The 18,798-nt window shown below is 54.6% G+C and overlaps 1 protein-coding gene across 1 annotated transcript in view; it reads right to left on the bottom strand.

Annotated features, from left to right (window-relative positions):
* KLHL29 (kelch like family member 29) overlaps positions 1-18,798 on the bottom strand; it is a 300,062-nt gene that overhangs the window by 131,820 nt on the left and 149,444 nt on the right. Inside the window, exon 4 of the mRNA XM_028099660.2 lies at positions 5,877-6,209. Coding sequence (XP_027955461.2) covers positions 5,877-6,209 — 333 coding nt within the window. The remainder of the gene's footprint in view (positions 1-5,876; positions 6,210-18,798) is intronic.

Below are 18,798 nucleotides of genomic sequence, written 5' to 3'. Positions count from 1 at the left end.
AAGCCCTTGAGCCTCACCCTCTTGCTGCTCTTGGAAGCCCGAGAGCACCGGGTGAACAAGCCTGAGCTAGCTGGATGGAGGATGGCAGGCCCCACGGAGGAGAGAGATACACACTGGTGGGCAGTCTGTGAAGCACAGATGTGTGAGCGAGGCCATTCTAGATCAGCTGGCCTCAGCCAACCTGCAGCTGACCACAGACCAATGAGGGAGCCAGCCTGGACCAGAACTGACAGCCAACTCACAGAACTGTGAAGGTGTAAGCCACTATGTTTTGAGATGATTTTTCTGTAGCAAAAGCTAACTTATCTACACACCTGGCTCTAGTCAACGAGATCTCCTGGCAGCTTTCTTCTGGAATCTAACCTGTGGCTCACCCCTTACAAGTGTGGATGAATACATAGTCTTCTCCCCTCTTTCTGCCCCCTCGGTCACAAATTTAAAGTTCAAGCCCTTCGGGTCTGCCCTCCCTACACCGTAGGTTTTGAAATGGGTACTTTGGAAATCACGACATTTTTCAATGGTACACATTTCATGACTGACAGATGGGTTTTAAGTCAATGAAGATAGAATCCAAACTGCGGCTGCAACTCAACGTTCAGGCAAACCCATTAGCTCGGCACGAACATGCACAAAAGCTGTCTCACGGCGCATGATCAGTGCCTGATCATTTATCACAGGGGAAATCACACATTCTCATTCACGGAGCAAGAACAGTCTTCTGGATAAAATCACGCACAGTCTGGAAATTCACCACAAAAGGGACTTGAGTGATTCTCCCAACCGAGCCCACTCAGCAGCCTTTGATTTTTAGTGTGAATACAAGAGGAAAGGGAGGTCTGCTTCTCCTTCTGTAACTGTGCAAGAGCATCCCTTATCCATTCACGGACGCCGCAGAACCACATGATGGGGAGGGGCCGGCCGGGCGGGGCCTCGAGGTCATTCACACAATTCCCCACGGAAATCCCAGCTCATCTCCCCCTAGGAGGGGCATCTCTCCAGAGAACCTAGAGTGTATGGGGAAAGACGCTGTGGCTGGTGCCATCTCTCTAATGACAAATATCCACCCTGAAAGCCCCAAATGCTCATAAATGTAAAAAAAAAATCAGGGTGTTTGGTGCTCTGAGGACGGAGCCTACAGGTTTCACGGCCCCTTTTGGTTTTCCTCGGGCCCCCGACACCAGCTAAGTCTCTCTCTTCCCAGCCCAGATTATTTTTCAAGGGCTTAGTTCCAAGGAACGACGGGAATGTTTCAGCATGAGTGCTCCTGACCACAAGGAAAAAAGCCCCCAACACATTTCACAGACATCAGCCAGGATTCTGCAAAGTCCATTCTTTCAAGAACAAAATTGCATTTTATGAAGCCGTCCCTTTTCTGTTTCATCTGTCAGGCAGGTTTGCCAAGAATAATTTAAATTTCATGCAGCGGCAACTGCGGGGCGGCAGGGTTTCCCCTCCACCCGGCAAACAGGCCCAGCCTTGGGGCTTCGTTTCTGCTTCTCGGGGCCACCCTCCTCCCGGGGGCCTGACGGCCTGCAGCCCAGAGTGGCCATGGTGGGCCAGGCACAGGGCTGTCCCCGCTCTCGGTGTCCTCATGCCTCTCCAGTCAGGGGAGGGCCCCCACCAGCGCCAACCTCCAGGGGGCCGGTTTCACCCCGCGGGTCTGGACACTTGGTTCGACCCGATCTCTGAGGCAGCTTTTAAAATTAACCTTTATTTAGTGCTTTATGGGTAGCAGGTGCTGTTCTAAGCTTTCCCACACATCCGAATTTAACCAATCCCCACAACGTCTTCACCAGGAAGATGCTATTCTTACTCCCATTTTAGAGACAATGAGACTCAGAGACATAGTCAGCTCCTAAGAGGCAGAGGTGGGATTCAAACCCGGTTCTGTCTGATGTGACAGCCTGAAGCTCTCACTAGCTCTGCAGTGTAGAGTTGGCAGAACCTTTGGGCTACATTTCCCCACCTCACCCCAGGGGTAAATCTGCCCATTTTCTTGCAGACTGGGCTTTGCTGTCAGGTAGGTGGTTGAAGGGCTGGAGAAGTTACGGTCACAATGCTGCACTAACGGTTACCATGGAGAGCGCACTGTGCCAGGCAGCCTGCAGCAAGCAAAGGAGCCAGCCCAGGCGGTCTGCTTCTCACTTGTCAGGGGCCCTCGGCAAGCCTCATTTCCTCTGGGCCTCAGATTCTAACCGGCAAAACAGAGCGGCCGGAGGGCACGGTCCCTCTGCTTCTCTCAGGCTCTGGGGACTTGTGTGTGTGTGTGTGAGTGTGTGTGAGGGTGTATGAGTGAGTGTGTGGGTGCGCGTGTGCGTATGTATGAGTGAATGCATGGGTGCGTGTGTGTGAGTGTGTGTGTGTGTATGTGTTGCATTTGGTCACACACTCCCCCTGCCTCAGTGGCCCAGGAATCTGTGCTTGTCCAACTGGACTTTCATCAAAGACCAGCAAGAAATCCTCAGGCCACAGGAAAATGAAGAAACATAAAAATCAACAGAGGCCTAAGGCAGCAGCGACAGAAAGAATTGTCATCACCTCGCTCACCAGCCACAGGGAGCCTGGTCAAGCCTTCCCTACCCTGGGGAGCTGGGACCGTCCCCCACGGCATGGCAGAAGCAGCCCCCGTACTGAGGGTGAGCTGGTGGCCAGGCTCATGGGAGTCGGGGCATGGGTGGTGATGGCATAGGATGCCAGTGGTCGCCCCCAGCCCCCAGAGAGCTGTGACACCCCACTCCATGCCCAGCCCAGGGGGTCGCTAAGGCCTGACAGCACTAACACTTGTCCCTGAGAGTCACCTTGGGGACCTTTGCCCAAGTTCTCAGGCGTGACTGGCCCACATGTGGCACCAGACCCTTCACTGAGGAAGGCAGGCCGGTGTGTTCAAGCCCCCACTGGCACACTCCAGGGTAGCAGGGACACATGGCTCTGTTCCTGGCTCCCATGCAGGCCCCTCCCTCAGCCCCCTCCCACCAGAGTGGGGTCTTGGCCCTGTATACACACTGCACTTTCCTGGAAGGAAGGGGTCTGGTGGCTAAAAAAGCTTTAAAATCCCCTCACTCCATCATCAGGCTCACTAGGTGATGCGGACTCTTGGTCATCACTGGACGCCCTCCCTCTAGCTCCCCTTGCTGCCATGATGTCACCTTGGTCATGTCATGCTTCCGTGTCACAGACGTGAGCTCTAACCACTCAGAAACACAATTTGCTTTCCCCACGTGCTTGGGGCCTAGCTCCTGTTTCTCATCGAAAGACTTACCTTTTTCTCTTGGTGAGGTTAGAAATGATCCTTCTCCGAAGGGGCACGCCCTTGTCCCCTAGGCTTCTCCTGGGTGACAGTGACAACATGGCAGGGGTGACAACTACCATGTGCCAGGCTTGGCTCTGTTCTGAGCACTGCATATACGTTTGAACTCACACAATGCTCACAACAACTCTGGGAGGCAGGTGCTACTACCTATTCCCATTTTGCAGAAGCGAGGCCCAGAGAGGTTAGGTTAACTTGTCCAGGGCTGCTCAGCTAGTAAGAGATAGGGCAGAAGCCAAACCCAGGCAGGCTGGCCCCCCAGTCTGTCTTCATCCACAACACTAACCTGCCTCTGCCAATAACCTCAACGGCAGAGACAGTCTCAGGTCATTTGGTCACACCGTCCAGGTCACAGACCTGTGTGTTTTCCGAGGGCCAGAGCTAGGCCTTGGCCGCTTGGTAAAGACGTAGCTTGTTGACCAGGGAAATCACAGATACCTCGGTTGGGGCCTGCCTGTCAATTGAGGTGGTGCGGGCATGGGGTTAGACTAATAGGCTGGGGGACAGGCGTCTGGCGGGGGCCGCCGCTTGGGCCAGATGACAGAGAGGCACCACGGCCCAAATTCAATGACAGTGTTCTGGACAGAAGCTGCTGCTGGCTATTTTCCTCCTTCTCCCCTGCACACCCCGTTCTCCTGAGCATCTCAAAAAACCCAGGGTGGAAGCAGGCATCTTTGTTTGATCGGACCAGCTCCTGCAGGTCTGGAGCTGGGCTGGAGATGGTTACAGAGGGGACACGTGCCAAGGAGCTGACTGTCCCACAGGCATGAAGTTTCGCCCCCTCTCCCCTCCCAGCCCCCCAGGGCAGTCCTCCCCATGCTGTTTTCTATCATAGGCTGGGCTCCTTTCCCCCCATGTGCTGTGGTTTGGGGCTCCGCCAGTGAGGGATGCTGAATACCAAGCTGCCTGGGAGCAAAGCAGGAGCTGTGTGGGCAGGACAGCCCTGTGTGAGGGGCCCTGACTGCCAAGTGCCCTCCAGCACCCCAGCCTAGAGGGCCAAACCCCTGCCCCAGGTGCAGCCCCACAGCATCCCTAAAAAGGCCTCCACCCAGAGAGGGCCGAAGTCATCAAGTGGGCTCCCAGGTCCAGTTTCTCTCTCTGCCGACCTGGAGCCCCCAGTGGTCAGCTCCAGAAGCTGCCATTGTCCAGATGGCCAACAGCTGGCCCTCCTGAGCAGCTGCCAGATGTGGCTGGTGAGGCAGCCGGCTGGCTCCACCAGGCAGAGGTCACTGCATCGGCACCCAGGGGAGAAATACGATTGGCTGGGCTGGGGGCGTCGTGCCCAAATAACCTTGCATCTCCCCTCCCCCGTCCGACATTCCTTCCCTCCCCACTGAGGTGGGGAGGTATTTTCATAACAGGAAAATAAAATCAATAAAGCACTGCTGCAAGATGTCAGCGTGCTCCGAGCTGGCCTCCAATAGTTCCATTGTCTCGGGCCTCCGCTGGGCTCTGGGCCGGCAGCGCTCAGTTATTAATGGGAAGCAGGGCTGAAAGGGAGTTTTGAAAATTACGGAGACAAAGGCTCAGCACACCTGGAGCGTGGCTTTCCCACACCATGGCCACCTCACAATGGCCTCAACGGGCCTCCCCTGCCTTCAACTTCTCCCACAACTTTTATGAAAGCAGGGAAGAAAACACTAGACACACACACACACACACACACACACACACACACACAGATGCACGCACGCGCACGCACACGCTGGCTCAGAGAGGGCTCCTGGAGGCCGCTCTGAATGGCTGCAAGAGGCAAAGGTGGCCTGCAGAGCCCCTGCTCGGCCAAGGAAACAGGATGGTCATAAACAGGGCTTCCTGCCCCTGGCGTGGGCCCATCCCCGAGGGTCTCTGAGTGGTGCGAGGGGGACCAGCTCAGCCTGAAGCGAGGCAAGAGCCTTGGTACCATTTTCATTTCAGTCTCTCTGTTAGGAACACAGCCTGGTTTCTGCTGTCATTCCCAAGGCTGGAGCCACCTCCGGAAAGGAGCAATTGCCCCGAAGCGGACTGCTGGGGCCCAAGTCCTGTGTCCCCAAGGAAGGTCCAGCCTTGGACCAGCTCTCACAGACTTGGCGTGTCTCAGTAGCCCCAGCTGACAGGTGGGGGACAAAAAGCACTGATTCATGCAGTTGGGTGAGGCTGGGAAGAATTCTCAGCAGAGTAGTTAATAAGTAGTAGATTTATGACCATTTATGCCTTACTGCTGGTCACTATCTTCTTGCAAACCCAAGTCACTGGCGCCCGAGGAGGACTTGCATGGTCTAAAGTCACCTATTTAGGGAATCTTTACGGACAACTTGGAGTTCGCCGTCCCTACACGCATTTAATCAACATGGCCTAGGACGACAGGTAGCTTCAGACCTGCTTATCTTACGAGGGAGTCGCAGACAGAGAGACCTGACAGCAAATGAAACCATGTGACCCTTCAAAGGTTGGCCGGCCCGGCTCCAGGGAGCACCCTGGGGAACAGGGCGGCCAGGGCGCAGGCTACGAGCCCGCGGAGCCAGCCCGGCCTTCAGGGGAACAGGGGCCCCGGTGCCCAGCTCCAGCTCAGAGAGGCCGCCGGGCTTACCTTGGTGGTGACGGTGGAGGCCGAGCTGGCCACGAGGCTGGTGATGGCCTCGCCACTGCCCGTAGTGCAGGGAGCCGGGGCCGTGGCAGGTGTGGGCAGCCGGGAGGGCACCCCAGGCAGCGGCAGGAGGCCGGGCCGGGCACTGAGGCTGCCGGCCGTGCCGCCACCGGCCCCGGCTGTGGCACTGCAGATGCTGGCGGTCCCATGCGTCCCGTTGGCGCTCCACTCGCGGCGGTCCCAGCCCACCCGGTAATCTCTTTCGAAGCGGCTGTGGTGCCGGGACATCTCGCTGGGCCGTGGTTGCTCCTCACAGGGAAACCGAGGCCGGACCTGCTGGCACAGAGTGGAGAGGAGGCGATTTAGACCGACAGCAGCCCTGCTAGGAGGCCAGGAGGGCAGCAACGCCCGTCGGCATCTAGTAGGCGCCCTCTCTGGGTGCAAAAAAGGGCTTTCAATAGCTGGTAGCTGATCTCATATTCACAGCAAGCCCACAGTGCATGGATCCTTAGCCCCACATCACTGGGGCGGGGGATAAACGGTTTGCCTGGGATCACGTGGCATGAGTGTAGTAGACAAGATTTGAACCCAGTGTCAGTTGAAGAGTAACGCCTTCTGTTCTGCAGCGCCACACTGCCCTGAAGGATGCGCGTGTGCTCGCAGGAACTGCGGTTGGGATTTTATCCCACCATCCCCACCGTGGAAACAAGATCCTGGGAACTCCTCAACACTGTGATGGGGAGAACAGCTACATCTGTAGCCTCCGGTCCTAGTGGACAAGGCCTTTTTACGTAAACCTCACCGTATCCTTCTAGTAGCCCGTGAGCTGGCCAGGCACTGCTCATCCCAGTCTATGGACCAAGTTGCTGTTTGAGAGTAAGTGACTTCCCTGAGGTCAGAGACGTAGGAAGGGAGAAGGCGGCCAGAATCTCTCACCTTCAGACTGTAGCCCAACGTAGGACTCCAGGCTGAGAAGGTGTTAAGCCCCTGGGCGTTAAAAGTTCTTTATAACCCTAGGATTTAGCTGCCGGCACAAGAGACCCCCGTGCTCCCTGCGAACCGGACATCTCCCATGCGACTTTCCTGAGTATCCGAACGTGAGGCCCTCAGGGTTGTCATGGAGACCTAGACACACCAGGGTACTGAGGGCCCCCTGCATCACAAGGATTGGGATTTGCTCAGCATTACAGAGACTCCCCCAGCTTCTTACATAGCCTGGGTCTGATGTCACCCTTGGTTATGAAGGACGTAAAGATACAGGAGAGGCTGACTCGGCCGGAGAGGCAGAGGGGAGAGGGATGGTAGAGCCCGAACACAGTGGGCACGTTGGAGAGGGGTCTGTCCTGCACATCACATCCTCAGCTCTGGCCACTGCTCAGGCTCGGTTTTCTTTGACTCTTTTCCACTCTGCCACCACTTCCCGTCTGGGGTGTGAGCTCCTGGAGGTCTGGGGTAGCTCCTGGCTCATTTCCCTAGCCTGCAAATCCAGCTGTCATGGAGGCGGGCTCTGGAATTACTGGCTAGTGGGTGGACAGGCCACCTATTTTAAAAATTCCTATCAATCCTGATCCTACTCTGGTTTTTGCACATCAGATCTAGTTGTCGACTTCTGGCGCCACTGAGCCCAGCTTGGGCCTCACCCTGGTGACCTGCTCCCTGCGTCCTACTTGCGTGGTTGGCGGGTACTGGCAGTCACCGTCCCCTCCCTTGGCACCGCTCCCGCCACCAGGCACAAGGAGCACGCCGAAGCAGAGCTGACCGTGGCCTCTTAAAGTGGATGGGGGTGCTCCTTGTTTATCATTATGCTTCACGGCTTACACAATGCCACAACATTATTTTTTCATCTATTCAATATTACATAGTAAAAAAAAAAACAACGAATTCCCCTTTGGCCACCCCCTCACAGACTTCTCTTGAGAGAGTTGTTTAAATAGCTCTCGTCACTGTTCTCCCTCCCGCCCAGGCTGCAGCTTGCTCTGATGTGGCTTTTGCTCTCACCGCGCCTTGGGAGTTGGTCTCACCCAGGTCACAAATGATCTGCTTGTAAAATCCCATGGGACACTCAAGCCTTGTCTTCTCTCACATTTGGCATGGTCGATCTCTCTCTCTCTCTCTCTGAGATTTCTGAGATACCACGCTCTCTGAGATGATCTCTCTCAGAGATTTCTGAGACACCATGCTCTCTCCCTGTTTTGTTCTCCTTGGCAAGGCAACTTTTCCTCCTTAGGGATCCATTATTTCCTCCTCTTATTTTCCGACCCTACGCACTCTCTTTGGACAATCTCATCAGCTGTCACCTCTTTCCCTGATGGCTCTCAAGGCCACATGCTAGCTCCTTGTCCATCCTCAGCTCCACACCCCCTGTCCTACCATCTGAAATACTGGCTGCCCCACAGGTACCTCAGTACTGGCTGCCCCACAGGTACCTCAGTACTGGCTGCCCCACAGGTACCTCAGTACTGGCTGCCCCACAGGTACCTCAGTACTGGCTGCCCCACAGGTACCTCAGTACTGGCTGCCCCACAGGTACCTCAGTACTGGCTGCCCCACAGGTACCTCAGTACTGGCTGCCCCACAGGTACCTCAGTACTGGCTGCCCCACAGGTACCTCAGTACTGGCTGCCCCACAGGTACCTCAGTACTGGCTGCCCCACAGGTACCTCAGTACTGGCTGCCCCACAGGTACCTCAGTACTGGCTGCCCCACAGGTACCTCAGTACTGGCTGTCCCACAGGTACCTCAGTACTGGCTGCCCCACAGGTACCTCAGTACTGGCTGCCCCACAGGTACCTCAGTACTGGATGTCCCACAGGTACCTCAGTACTGGCTGCCCCACAGGTACCTCAGTACTGGCTGCCCCACAGGTACCTCAGTACTGGCTGCCCCACAGGTACCTCAGTACTGGCTGCCCCACAGGTACCTCAGTACTGGCTGCCCCACAGGTACCTCAGTACTGGATGTCCCACAGGTACCTCAGTACTGGCTGCCCCACAGGTACCTCAGTACTGGATGTCCCACAGGTACCTCAGTACTGGCTGCCCCACAGGTACCTCAGTACTGGATGTCCCACAGGTACCTCAGTACTGGATGCCCCAGAATTAACTCACTGCTCTTTTGCCCACTCATTCTCAGGAATCCCCTCTGGCAGACAGGAAGTCCTGTCTGCTCTGCAAGCCCATTTCCCCATCTCCATTCATATATTCAACAGTGTGGTCTTTGATTCTGTCGCCCCAGCTGCTTCCCTAATCTGCCCCCCTCCCTCTGCACATCCACCACCCCGACTCATTGTGTCCCACATAGATTATTTCCACATCTCCTTGCTCCAGTCTTGCCCTTTTTACCCATTCTCTACCCAACAGCCCTTGTGACTTTTTTAGTTTTTAAAGATTTATTTATTTGAGAGACAGAGAAAGAGAGAAAGAGTGTGCACTGGCGGGGGTGGGAGGAGAGGCAGAGGCAGAGAGAGTCTTAAGCTGACTCCAGGCTGAGCATGGAGCCTGATGCAGGGCTCGATCTCACGACCCTGAGATAATAACCTGAGCCGAAACAAAGAGTTATATGCTTAACCGACTGCGCACCCCAGGTGCCCCCCACCTTGTGATTTTTTTTAAAAGCACAAATCTGATCACCATACTTTACTCTCCTGCTTTAAATCCTATCCTTCAGAATAAGGTCCAGACTTCTCAGTGTGACCCGGGAGACACCTGAGGATCCTAGCATCACCATTCACTCTTCACGCAATGCCCAGCCATCCCAAACACCTTACAGTTTCTGAAGGCATCGTGCCCTCTCTCAGCTTGGGGTTCAAGCCCCTGTTGCTACTTTGCCAGGAATGGATTCCCACTCTTTCCACGGCCAAGCCCTGCATGTCTGTTATGACTCAGCTCAGGCACTGACTCTTCTAGGAGGCTGCATGGACCCACCTCCTCTGGATCAGGCAAGAGGGCCCCCCCTCTATCCCCCTGGACACCTGGCCTCCACCACCCCAACCCAGCATCAGTGCCTGAGTATATTTGCGACCTTGAGAACAGTCCCTGGCTTATTGTCTTTGTGACCTTAGCACCTAACACAGTGTCCGGGATAGAAGGGTATTCAGTATACATTTGCTGAATGAATAAACAAATGTTTATTTCTTCTTAATTGCTGAATGTTTCCAGAAGAGACAAACATGTTTGTGTGAAGGAAGAAGCTCAGACACAAAAATCTTGAGTCTTCCACCTGGAAATTCTGTGTAGGTACCAGGGTAAGGAAATGTCTTATCTTCCCAGTAGGTCAGACCTGGAACCTCCAAGGATGGCTCCGAAGGAGAACAGAATCTCTGCATGTCCAGGGTTAGCCGGACCCCACAGCTTAGGCTCCCATTTCCCAAGATTCACCTGCAAGGCTCTTCCTAATGATAAGCACCTCAGGGCCGTTTCCCTAGGTTGGATCCTAAGTATGGCAGAGATGACGTCACAAAGTTCACCACACTGTGACCTCTCTCCAACCACCCAGGAAGACCTCCCCACTGCCTCCCTTGCACTTAGGTTGGGAATCACACATCTGAATTCAGGCAGCTAGAATGAGTGGGGAGGAGATGGAGAACATTCCCAGATCTGGCCCTTGGAGAGCATCTTCTATTAACCTTAGCTCGCTTCACCTGCCATGGTAACCTTGGAGGTGCAAGAGGGTTGCCCCACCAGCGTTGGACTTGGCACGATTGGGACATAAATCTTCATCATGTTAAGGCACTGAGATTGCGAGCTTATTTGTTACTGAAGCCTGGCCTAGCCCAACTGATAATGTAAGTCAGCACTTGTATTCCCACAAAACAACCCAACTTCACATATTGTCAAGGAAATCATCTCCTTCCAGCTGGTGAAGATAGAGATGAGAAGGGCAGACTTGTTGAGATGTGCCCACGGGTGGGCACAGCATGCTCGAGAGCAGGTCAACGGGGCCTCCTGAACCCCAAGGACGCCTCTCATGGCCGCAGAGCCCGTCAGCTTCGCTGCCTCAGGGACCACCTGCTGCAGCACAATGTGACTCCATGGCACCCACGTCCCAGCAGTCCGAAACTCCTGCCCCCCGCCCCCCAGCCCTGCTGCTCATCTCTTCAAGGCTCCGTATCACGCTAGCGAGGAGCTGGAGGGGACTCAGGCAGCCTGGAGGCCACACAGTCTGGTTTGAGCCTCTTTAAGTGTATTCAAAACAAAGGTCAACACTTTGCACGCCAGGTTTGGGTTCGCCTTCATTTCTCAATTTAATTCCCCCTTTCAAACGGAATGAAAGAAATGTGTTGCACAGTTTACCTGGGGTGTGGCAACTTCAGTATTTCCTGCTGGGCACGGAGCCAGTGTGTCCAAAAGGTCCTGTGTGCCCACATGTGCGCCTGGGGTGGTGGCGGGGAGGCAGCAGGAAGGGCTCGTCCGGGCGGGAGGAGGCCCCACGTGGACAGGGCGCCTCAGACAAGACTGGTCAAGCAATTACAGACAAAACACACAGATGTGCTTCCTTGTCGGGGTGAGCACCTCTTCCTGGCAGGCTGCTGGCGAGCCGGCAGAGCCTGGCACAGGGCCCTTCACCGAGGGACAGAGAGGAGTCTGGGCAGGAGACATTCCTCTGAATGTTGGGTGTACTTCTAGCTCCGGTTCCGAACCTTTGCCCACCACCTGTCTCTAGATGCCTGAGCTCCACGTCACTCCCCTTTCTGTGCTCCTGATGCCCAGATCTGAATCATGCCCGGCCTCTACTCCGAACCACAGCTTCCCTTTTTTCAGTTTTGCACACCCTCTGAAAAGGAGCCGTCTCTTCCTTAGAAGAAACTGTCTAAGAATTTGATCCAAAGTTTTAGGTGTTATTTGTTTTTACATTTTCTAAAACATGCTTGGATTACCTCTAGAATGATAGAAAAGGTAATGTGAAATGAATATCTTTTTCGTCGGTACTTTGGAGTCCTATAAGAAATAGTCTGGGGCTATGGAGCCTACCCTATGCATCCTTCCCTGCCAGGAAATAGGGGCTCCACCCCAGTAAGTGCCTGGCTTAAGGCCCAGTTCAGGCTCTGGAAACCCCACAGAGCTGGACCCTCTTCTGTTCCTACTCCAGTCAGATCCCAAAACCCAACCAGGCCCCAGGTGTTTGGGTACCTCTCTGGCCACCGCTCAGCCTGGTCATTGAGTTGTTGGGTTTCAGAGCCTCTCTGCAAAGGGGCCCACACTCCCTGCCCTGTCTGGTGAAGCCACGCTCCACTGGCTGCCAGAGTCTGAGTGCTGAGACTGTCCTGTCTGCTCTGCAGGCCCAGAACTCTCAGTGACTGCTCCAGGACTCAGACCTGGGGCCCCAGGCAATGGAAAGAGAGCCGAGTTGGGGGTCAAGAGGGCTGAGTGTGAACCCCAGCACTACCCCTTACTAGTTCTGAAAACTCAGGGTTGCCTCAGGTTGTTCATCTGGAGAGTAGGGAGGGACAGCCCTACTGCCCCCAGGACCCATGAGAAAATCCAGCCTGACTCCAGTGAGGCCTCTGCACGGGGCGAAGAGCCCTATCACTGGGCAATGATCAGACCCTAAAGTTATAGGGTGGACAAAGGTAGGCCAACAGGAGCCAGTTTTCCAGGATGAGGACAAAGGAGACAGCCAACTATGAAGATGTGTGTGGTCTAGTGTCTGAAACACACAGCCATGGACTCCCCAAGACCCCCATGCTAGGTGGCTGGGACCCTGTAGGGTGCTCTGCCTTCCAGGGCCCCTGGGAGAGAACAGACTTGGGTGGGACTAAGGTCATCTTCAGCTGAATACCTGTGACCAGGGGGATCCTGTATCAGGAAACCTAGGGCCTGCCTTTTCGGATCGCCTTCTCCCACTAGCTCAGGGTGCCATGACAGACTCAGGCCCAGGTTTATTAAAGGCCTGGGCCATCCGGGGCCTGAGGAGAGCCTGGAGGAGGGGACTCAGCTGACACCTAGGCTCAGCCCCAGTGCCTCGGCTATGTTTCTGTAATTCAGTCTCCTGGACACTTGCTGGGTCCCAGATCAGCAACCCTGCCCCAGAGATTTGCCTCCACATGAATAATTCATGAGTAAATAATTCAGAGTTGCGTGTGCCATAGTCATCAGTGTTATTTGTGCCAGGCTGGGGCATGGGGGTCACTGTCTAGGAGCCCACAGCGCTGGCCACATGGACAGGCACACCGTGCACACCTGAACACACATCAGGATGATGGCGTTCTGTGTCCGGGGACACCCACGATGTGCTCTGGAGGCTGGTTGTGGCCACATATATTGACATGCCCGTGTGCACATGCTGTACCCAGGAGCCCAGGTGGCTAATGACCCTCTCCTCGCTCACGTCATGAAGGTACGTGCAGGAGAGGGCGCCGGCTGTGAGGGCCCTGAAGGTGTGATTAATCCACAGAAGGTAGGGGAGCCTGCACTGCCTCCAGACAGGGAGCTGAGGAATGAGCCACGGCCTGTCCAGCCAGATTGGAAAATGTATGATTGCCTCATTTGGGGGAGACGTGCTGCCAAGTCGGTTGGAACAGGCCGTGCCCATCTTTCTTATTTTCTTTTCCCTCTCTGCATCTTTTAGCCTTTCTTCTGAAGCAAAATAATAAATAGCAGCTGAAAGACCATCTTGGCAAATGCAACACAAAGGAAAACTCCAGGTGCTTCTGGAGAAGCCGGCCTGGCCACGACTTGGCACAGATGCTGGCGGGAGCTGGGGTGCCCCTCAGGCATGCCTCCCTGCTTCCTGGAGTTGCTTCAGCTCCCACTGACCCCCAGCCCTGCCGAGCCCCCACTAACTCAGAAGACTCGCCTCTGGCTGAGGCTGTAGGAGGCACTCTCTGCCCGGCCCTCTCTTCCTGGAGCTCACAGAGGCAGGCCTACGACCCAGCGATGGGCTGGCCTGTTCTGCCTCCCACGTGATTGCTGTTCTTGCAAGGCTGTGCTCCCTAAAGGCAGACCCCCTCCGCCCCAATCCTCCATGGGACTGTCTGGGCACAGGGTGGGCACCTGGATCAAAGTGGCACGTCCTTTCCAGCTCAGAACACACTGCGGGGTGGAGACTAGGTGAGGCGAGAGGTGCCTGGGAGTGAAAAATGCAAGAAGGACTGTGTCAGGATCCACCCCACACTTGCTCAGTCCTGAAAGTGAGGCCTCCTCACGTTTACCTCACCCTCCTCACCCGGGTCCTGGCGCTGCCCTTGAGGGAGAGAGGTAGTGCTCAGGGATGTGCAGGTGCTGAGCACCTCCAGGTGGATATGAAATGTGTGGCTAGTGGGAGCACACCAAGGTGGCAGCCCCGGTCCAAGCCCTGTTTCAAATCCTTTGGATCCGCTCAGACGCTAAGGAAGTTCTGGAACATTCACAGGCTAACAGCAGCCTCTGCCTGGTCCTCTGTAGGATGAGTGACCCAAGGTGTGATTTTATTGTTAGTTTTTTCTCTTAAAATACCAAAGCCCCAGTGGGCTGGACATAGTCATCGTCACACTTCCCCTCTGCTCTGGAAGGGCCTTTCCCTTCTACCTGACCTTGCCCAGCCATGAGGGTCCTCCCCTCCCACCACCACCATCAGTCACTCACTCAGCAGGGAAAGGGTAGAGAGTGTCCAGCCCAAGTGCCAGGCCGGAGTGGCTCATCCCAGCCTTCTGGCTTAGTTGCTGGCAGGTTCCACCAAGACCTGCTACAGCTCCAAGGTCTGGACCCACAAGCAGCCTCTACCAAGCGCCGCAGGGGAGAGTCAGGGATGTGACAACTCAGATTAGACCTCTGACCTCTGCTTCCTCCCCCCAGGGGGGGCATCAATCTCTGTAACAGGAGGCTTTAGGGTGTCATCTTTAGCTTCAAAGCGAGACTGGGTACCTGCTTTATTTCCCAGGTCTTGGCCCATCCAAAGCTTTGGGGGAGACACAACCCAGCAGACCCTAGACCAGTGGGTGGACTGGCCTCAGGGGAGGGCAGGGAGGAGGCCCTGGCATGAAAGGTCCAGCAGCGGTCACAGCAACAACTATATGGCCTTATAGGCTCACCGCTCTTATCCTTCACTAGGTTCTTTGCAAGCCACCTCATCATTTGCTTCTCACGACATCCCAGCTGTGCAGGCTGGGATGCACTTGACACTTGCATTTCATAGGTGAGGAAAAAGAAGAGAGAAGACCAGGACTGGGGTAGTAGTGTGTGCCCCCTAACCCACAGCGTGGTCTGTGGTCTGCAGCATCACCCTAGAAGCTTGTTGGGGTGCAGAATTGCAGGCGCCGTCCCAGCACTACTGAGTAGGAATCTGCCTTTTGCACAGTATACCTGAGGGGGGGTGGCGGATGACACAGCTGCAGGTTACAGCCCCAGACGTGCCAGCCTAAGATCCGCCTCTTAGCAGGACCAGAGTCGGCCCTAGGACCCAGGCCTCCTGACACTCGGCAACACTCACCACTGCACCATGGTCCTTGGAAGGTGCTGTGGGGCAGAAGTATTTTGGGGAAAAGCCATATTCCATAATTACAGGGCTTAATACATGACCTAAAAAGACAAATGTTTCAAAATGCTTTTCTGATGATAGGTTTCAGGAAAAATGCCACGGATTCCTTTTCTGGGCACAATTGCTCACGCAAAAAGCAATCTCTCTGCCTCGGGAAGGTGGTATCCAGTGCCCATTTTAGATGAACAATATTAAAAGAACAAGCCTCTCATTTCCCTCCCTTCCCATGTGCAACTTTGCTTTGAGAAATCTGGCTGTGGGTTTTGATGTAGTGATTTTTTTTTCGAAGAGACGCACATGATTCAGAGACTTTTCTCATGGGACTAATTGACTAGGCATTTGTGCTATTGCTATGGGTGTAAATCATTATAATGGTGATAATGAAAAATAAAAAAGATATTGGAAATGACAGTTGGCAACATAATATCAGCATAAACTGGGGGAAGAAGGGAGGCGTGTATAAATTAGGGGCTCGTAAACATCAGGATCGATGAGGCTGCTATGGCGGGCACTGTTTGATCGCTTAGAGGGGGCATTAGCCACAGTTACCGTTACCAGGAGCCATCTTTGTTCCTCTGACTCCTTGTTCTTGGGGGCTCCATGGGGAGCGGAATCCCTGAAATCTGGAGCCTGCTTTCCCACGGCCCTGCAAACACACGACTGCAGCACTGGGAGCTAGACTTTGCCATCACCTCCCTTCTCCAAACGGGCCTTCTGCTGTCTCGCAGGCTGCCTCTCAGGCATGCCTGATTATTCTGAATCTCGCAGAATTGACTAATTCGACGAGATCTCTCTTCACAGCAAATGGTGTTCATCAGTGACCCGAGCTGATGAATAAATCCCACTCGGTGCCTGGAGCCAGACCCAGCAGCAAGAGTTACAGAGAAGAAAGACTGATGCTCTCTCTATTTGGCTGCCAAAAATGCCCTTGCAATTTGCTTTCTTCTAGACAAGAGTCTATTCAAAAGTCTATTTGGAAACATTAGGGAACGGCCGTCACATGGCCGGCAGATCATACTGCCTGTGACAGGATATTATCTTCCTTGGTAGAGATTCCACCATGCTTTTATTTCCCCGAGTAAGTAGTGTCTGATGGCTGTGGGATTGCTCAGAGGGCTGGGGACATTACAATCCCTGTCCAGAGTGCATATGGGACCGACAGCCTCGTGGAACCTTCTTGGGCAAGCACACCGCTTCCTCGTCCCCACCCCTGGTGGGACCTGGGGGAACTTCTACTTATCCAGAATATCTTCCTGGGAAACCACCAAGTAGCCGACCATCCCTGCTTCTAGGAGTCAGGATTCTGTGCCTCCTTCCCCCCCCCCAAGCAAGCCCCTACGCAAGCCCTTGGGTTAATACGTTGTTCTGCCCTTCCCTTGTCAAACCGCTTTCGATATACTGACCACCTCTCTCCTCGTGCCCGGCTCTGTGCGAGATCCCAAAGGCCGGTGAGGACAGGCACCCAGAACCCATGCTGCTCACTGGGACTGCCTCCCGGGATCAGCAGGGGAGGGGAGGTGTTGGGGGGCCCCTGGTCCTGACCACCGAGGCCTTGTTTTGGCCGCACTCCTGCTGACCTCTCTGCCAAGGGCCAGGCTTGTCTCAGACCTCACAGCCTCTTTGGCTCTTGTTTTGGCAGCTGCCACCCTATCTTGATGTACTTGCTTCAGATTTTCACCGTCTTTATTCTATGTCCATGTTTTTAATTTAATTTAATTAAAAAAACAAAACAAAACAAAAAAAAGAACCACCCAGACCAGAGGGTAGCCTGTTGCGAGGTTGTGTGTTTTATCACCACCCAAGCATGCAAACGAGGCGGCCTCTGTTGACAAGTTCACATCTCCAGTGCAGAGCTGGCTGTTTGAACAGCTTGTGTGCAGTAATTGAAACATATATTTTTGTTGCCTTTCTGTTTATTTTTAGATTAACCAAGCAGGGATACTTGGCTTCCAGGCTGCCACCTCCACCCCTGTTGGGCAGTGTGGGGCCACTGGCCCCAGGCGCACCAGCAGCAAGGACCACCATGTGCCCCCTGGGGGCTCCCCCAGGACCGTCCTGGGTTTGTCCTGCACCTGACTCTGGTTTTGCCCTTCACTGTGATCCCCAGGGCCCAAAGCTGGGAAGCCGATGAATACAGGATGCCCACCAGCTGTCTCCTAACTCCCAGGTCCCTGAAGACTGCCCCATTCCCACTGTGCTAAACTCTCACAGAAGTTCTGGGGTCGGCCAACCCCTTTGATGATAGTAGGACCGAGGCACAGAGCGGTAGGGCAGGGATGGAACTAGAATCCAGAATTGGCATTTCCAGGGCAAAGGGGGCTCCAACAAAAGAAGGGTCACATGGCTCAGAGAAGATTCTCTCAGCGTCCATTTTCTATTTGGGCCATTTTAAAAGAAATTATGGTCTCATTGGCCTGGATAGGTGGGTTATGCTACGATGATGGCCCCAAATCTCAGGGGCTTAAACTATAACGTGTGCTTTTCACTCACGTTGCACACTCCCTACTGGTCAGCTGGGGCCCTGCGCCAGGCTGTCTTTCCTTAGGATCCATGCTAAGGCAGAGCCTACCTCCCCCTCGTCTCATTGCCAGGCTGGGCATATGGCAGGGGCCCCTCCGACGTTTACTGAGCCGAACTGTCCCGAGGGCAGGGGTGTGAGCGAGAAGGACGTGACCACGCACAAGCGTCTTCAGACCTTTCTCTTCTATGGAATATCTCCACCTGTACTCTGTGCCACCTCTTCCCAGAAGCCCTCCCAGCGTACCCAGACAGCGGGGATAGCCGACCCAGGCCTCCTCTGGCACGCAGCATGGCTCTCTTCTCATTCTAGATCCCACGAAATGATAGATGTGTAGTGGGTTTGTTGAACAGGCTGAACTCAGTGGGATAGCAACAGCAAACAGATTTCTTTTTCTCCCACTTCTTTCCTTTACATCTACTCTGTTGGACCCAAACAGCTTTATTTGGCGGGGGTGGAGGGAGGGGGCACTTTTGGGTACGACTTCTGTTATTATTACTGGAGCACCACCCACCTGCAGAGGTGGTTCTTCTGCCTGTGGGCCCTGTGGTGGCCTCTGTGCTGTGTGAGGGTGCTTCCTGCAGAGCACTTATAACCAGCACCCTGCGGGCTGTCCTCTGGGGTGGGGTCTTCCAAGATGGCTCCAGTCTGGCTCCCTTGTGCAGTGTCCACTCTGGAAGCATGACCATGACATTACCTTGACCCGATGATGGTCAAGGTCAACTCTGGTCCTGCAGAGTCAGGCACATTGAGTGCTCCCAGCTTGAGGAAACCCAAGTCATACCCTCCCCAGTGCTCCAGGCTCGGGGAAGCACCAGGGAGATTGTCCTGAGTTGATGTCGGGGTCGGGGGGTGGAGGGAGTGGAGGGGTCACCTCCCCAGGAGGAAGGGAAAAGACTCAGCACCCCTCCTAGCACAACTCTGCTCAGGGGTGTTCTCTCCTGCAATCTCAAG

Source organism: Eumetopias jubatus, unplaced genomic scaffold (assembly GCF_037043125.1).
Source record: "Eumetopias jubatus isolate StellerSeaLion01/CBP00866 unplaced genomic scaffold, mEumJub1_p1.0 scaffold_9, whole genome shotgun sequence".
Taxonomy (NCBI): Eukaryota; Metazoa; Chordata; class Mammalia; order Carnivora; family Otariidae; genus Eumetopias; species Eumetopias jubatus.
The sequence above is the reverse complement of the archived record's forward strand: the minus strand, read 5'-3'. Positions and strand labels throughout refer to the sequence as shown.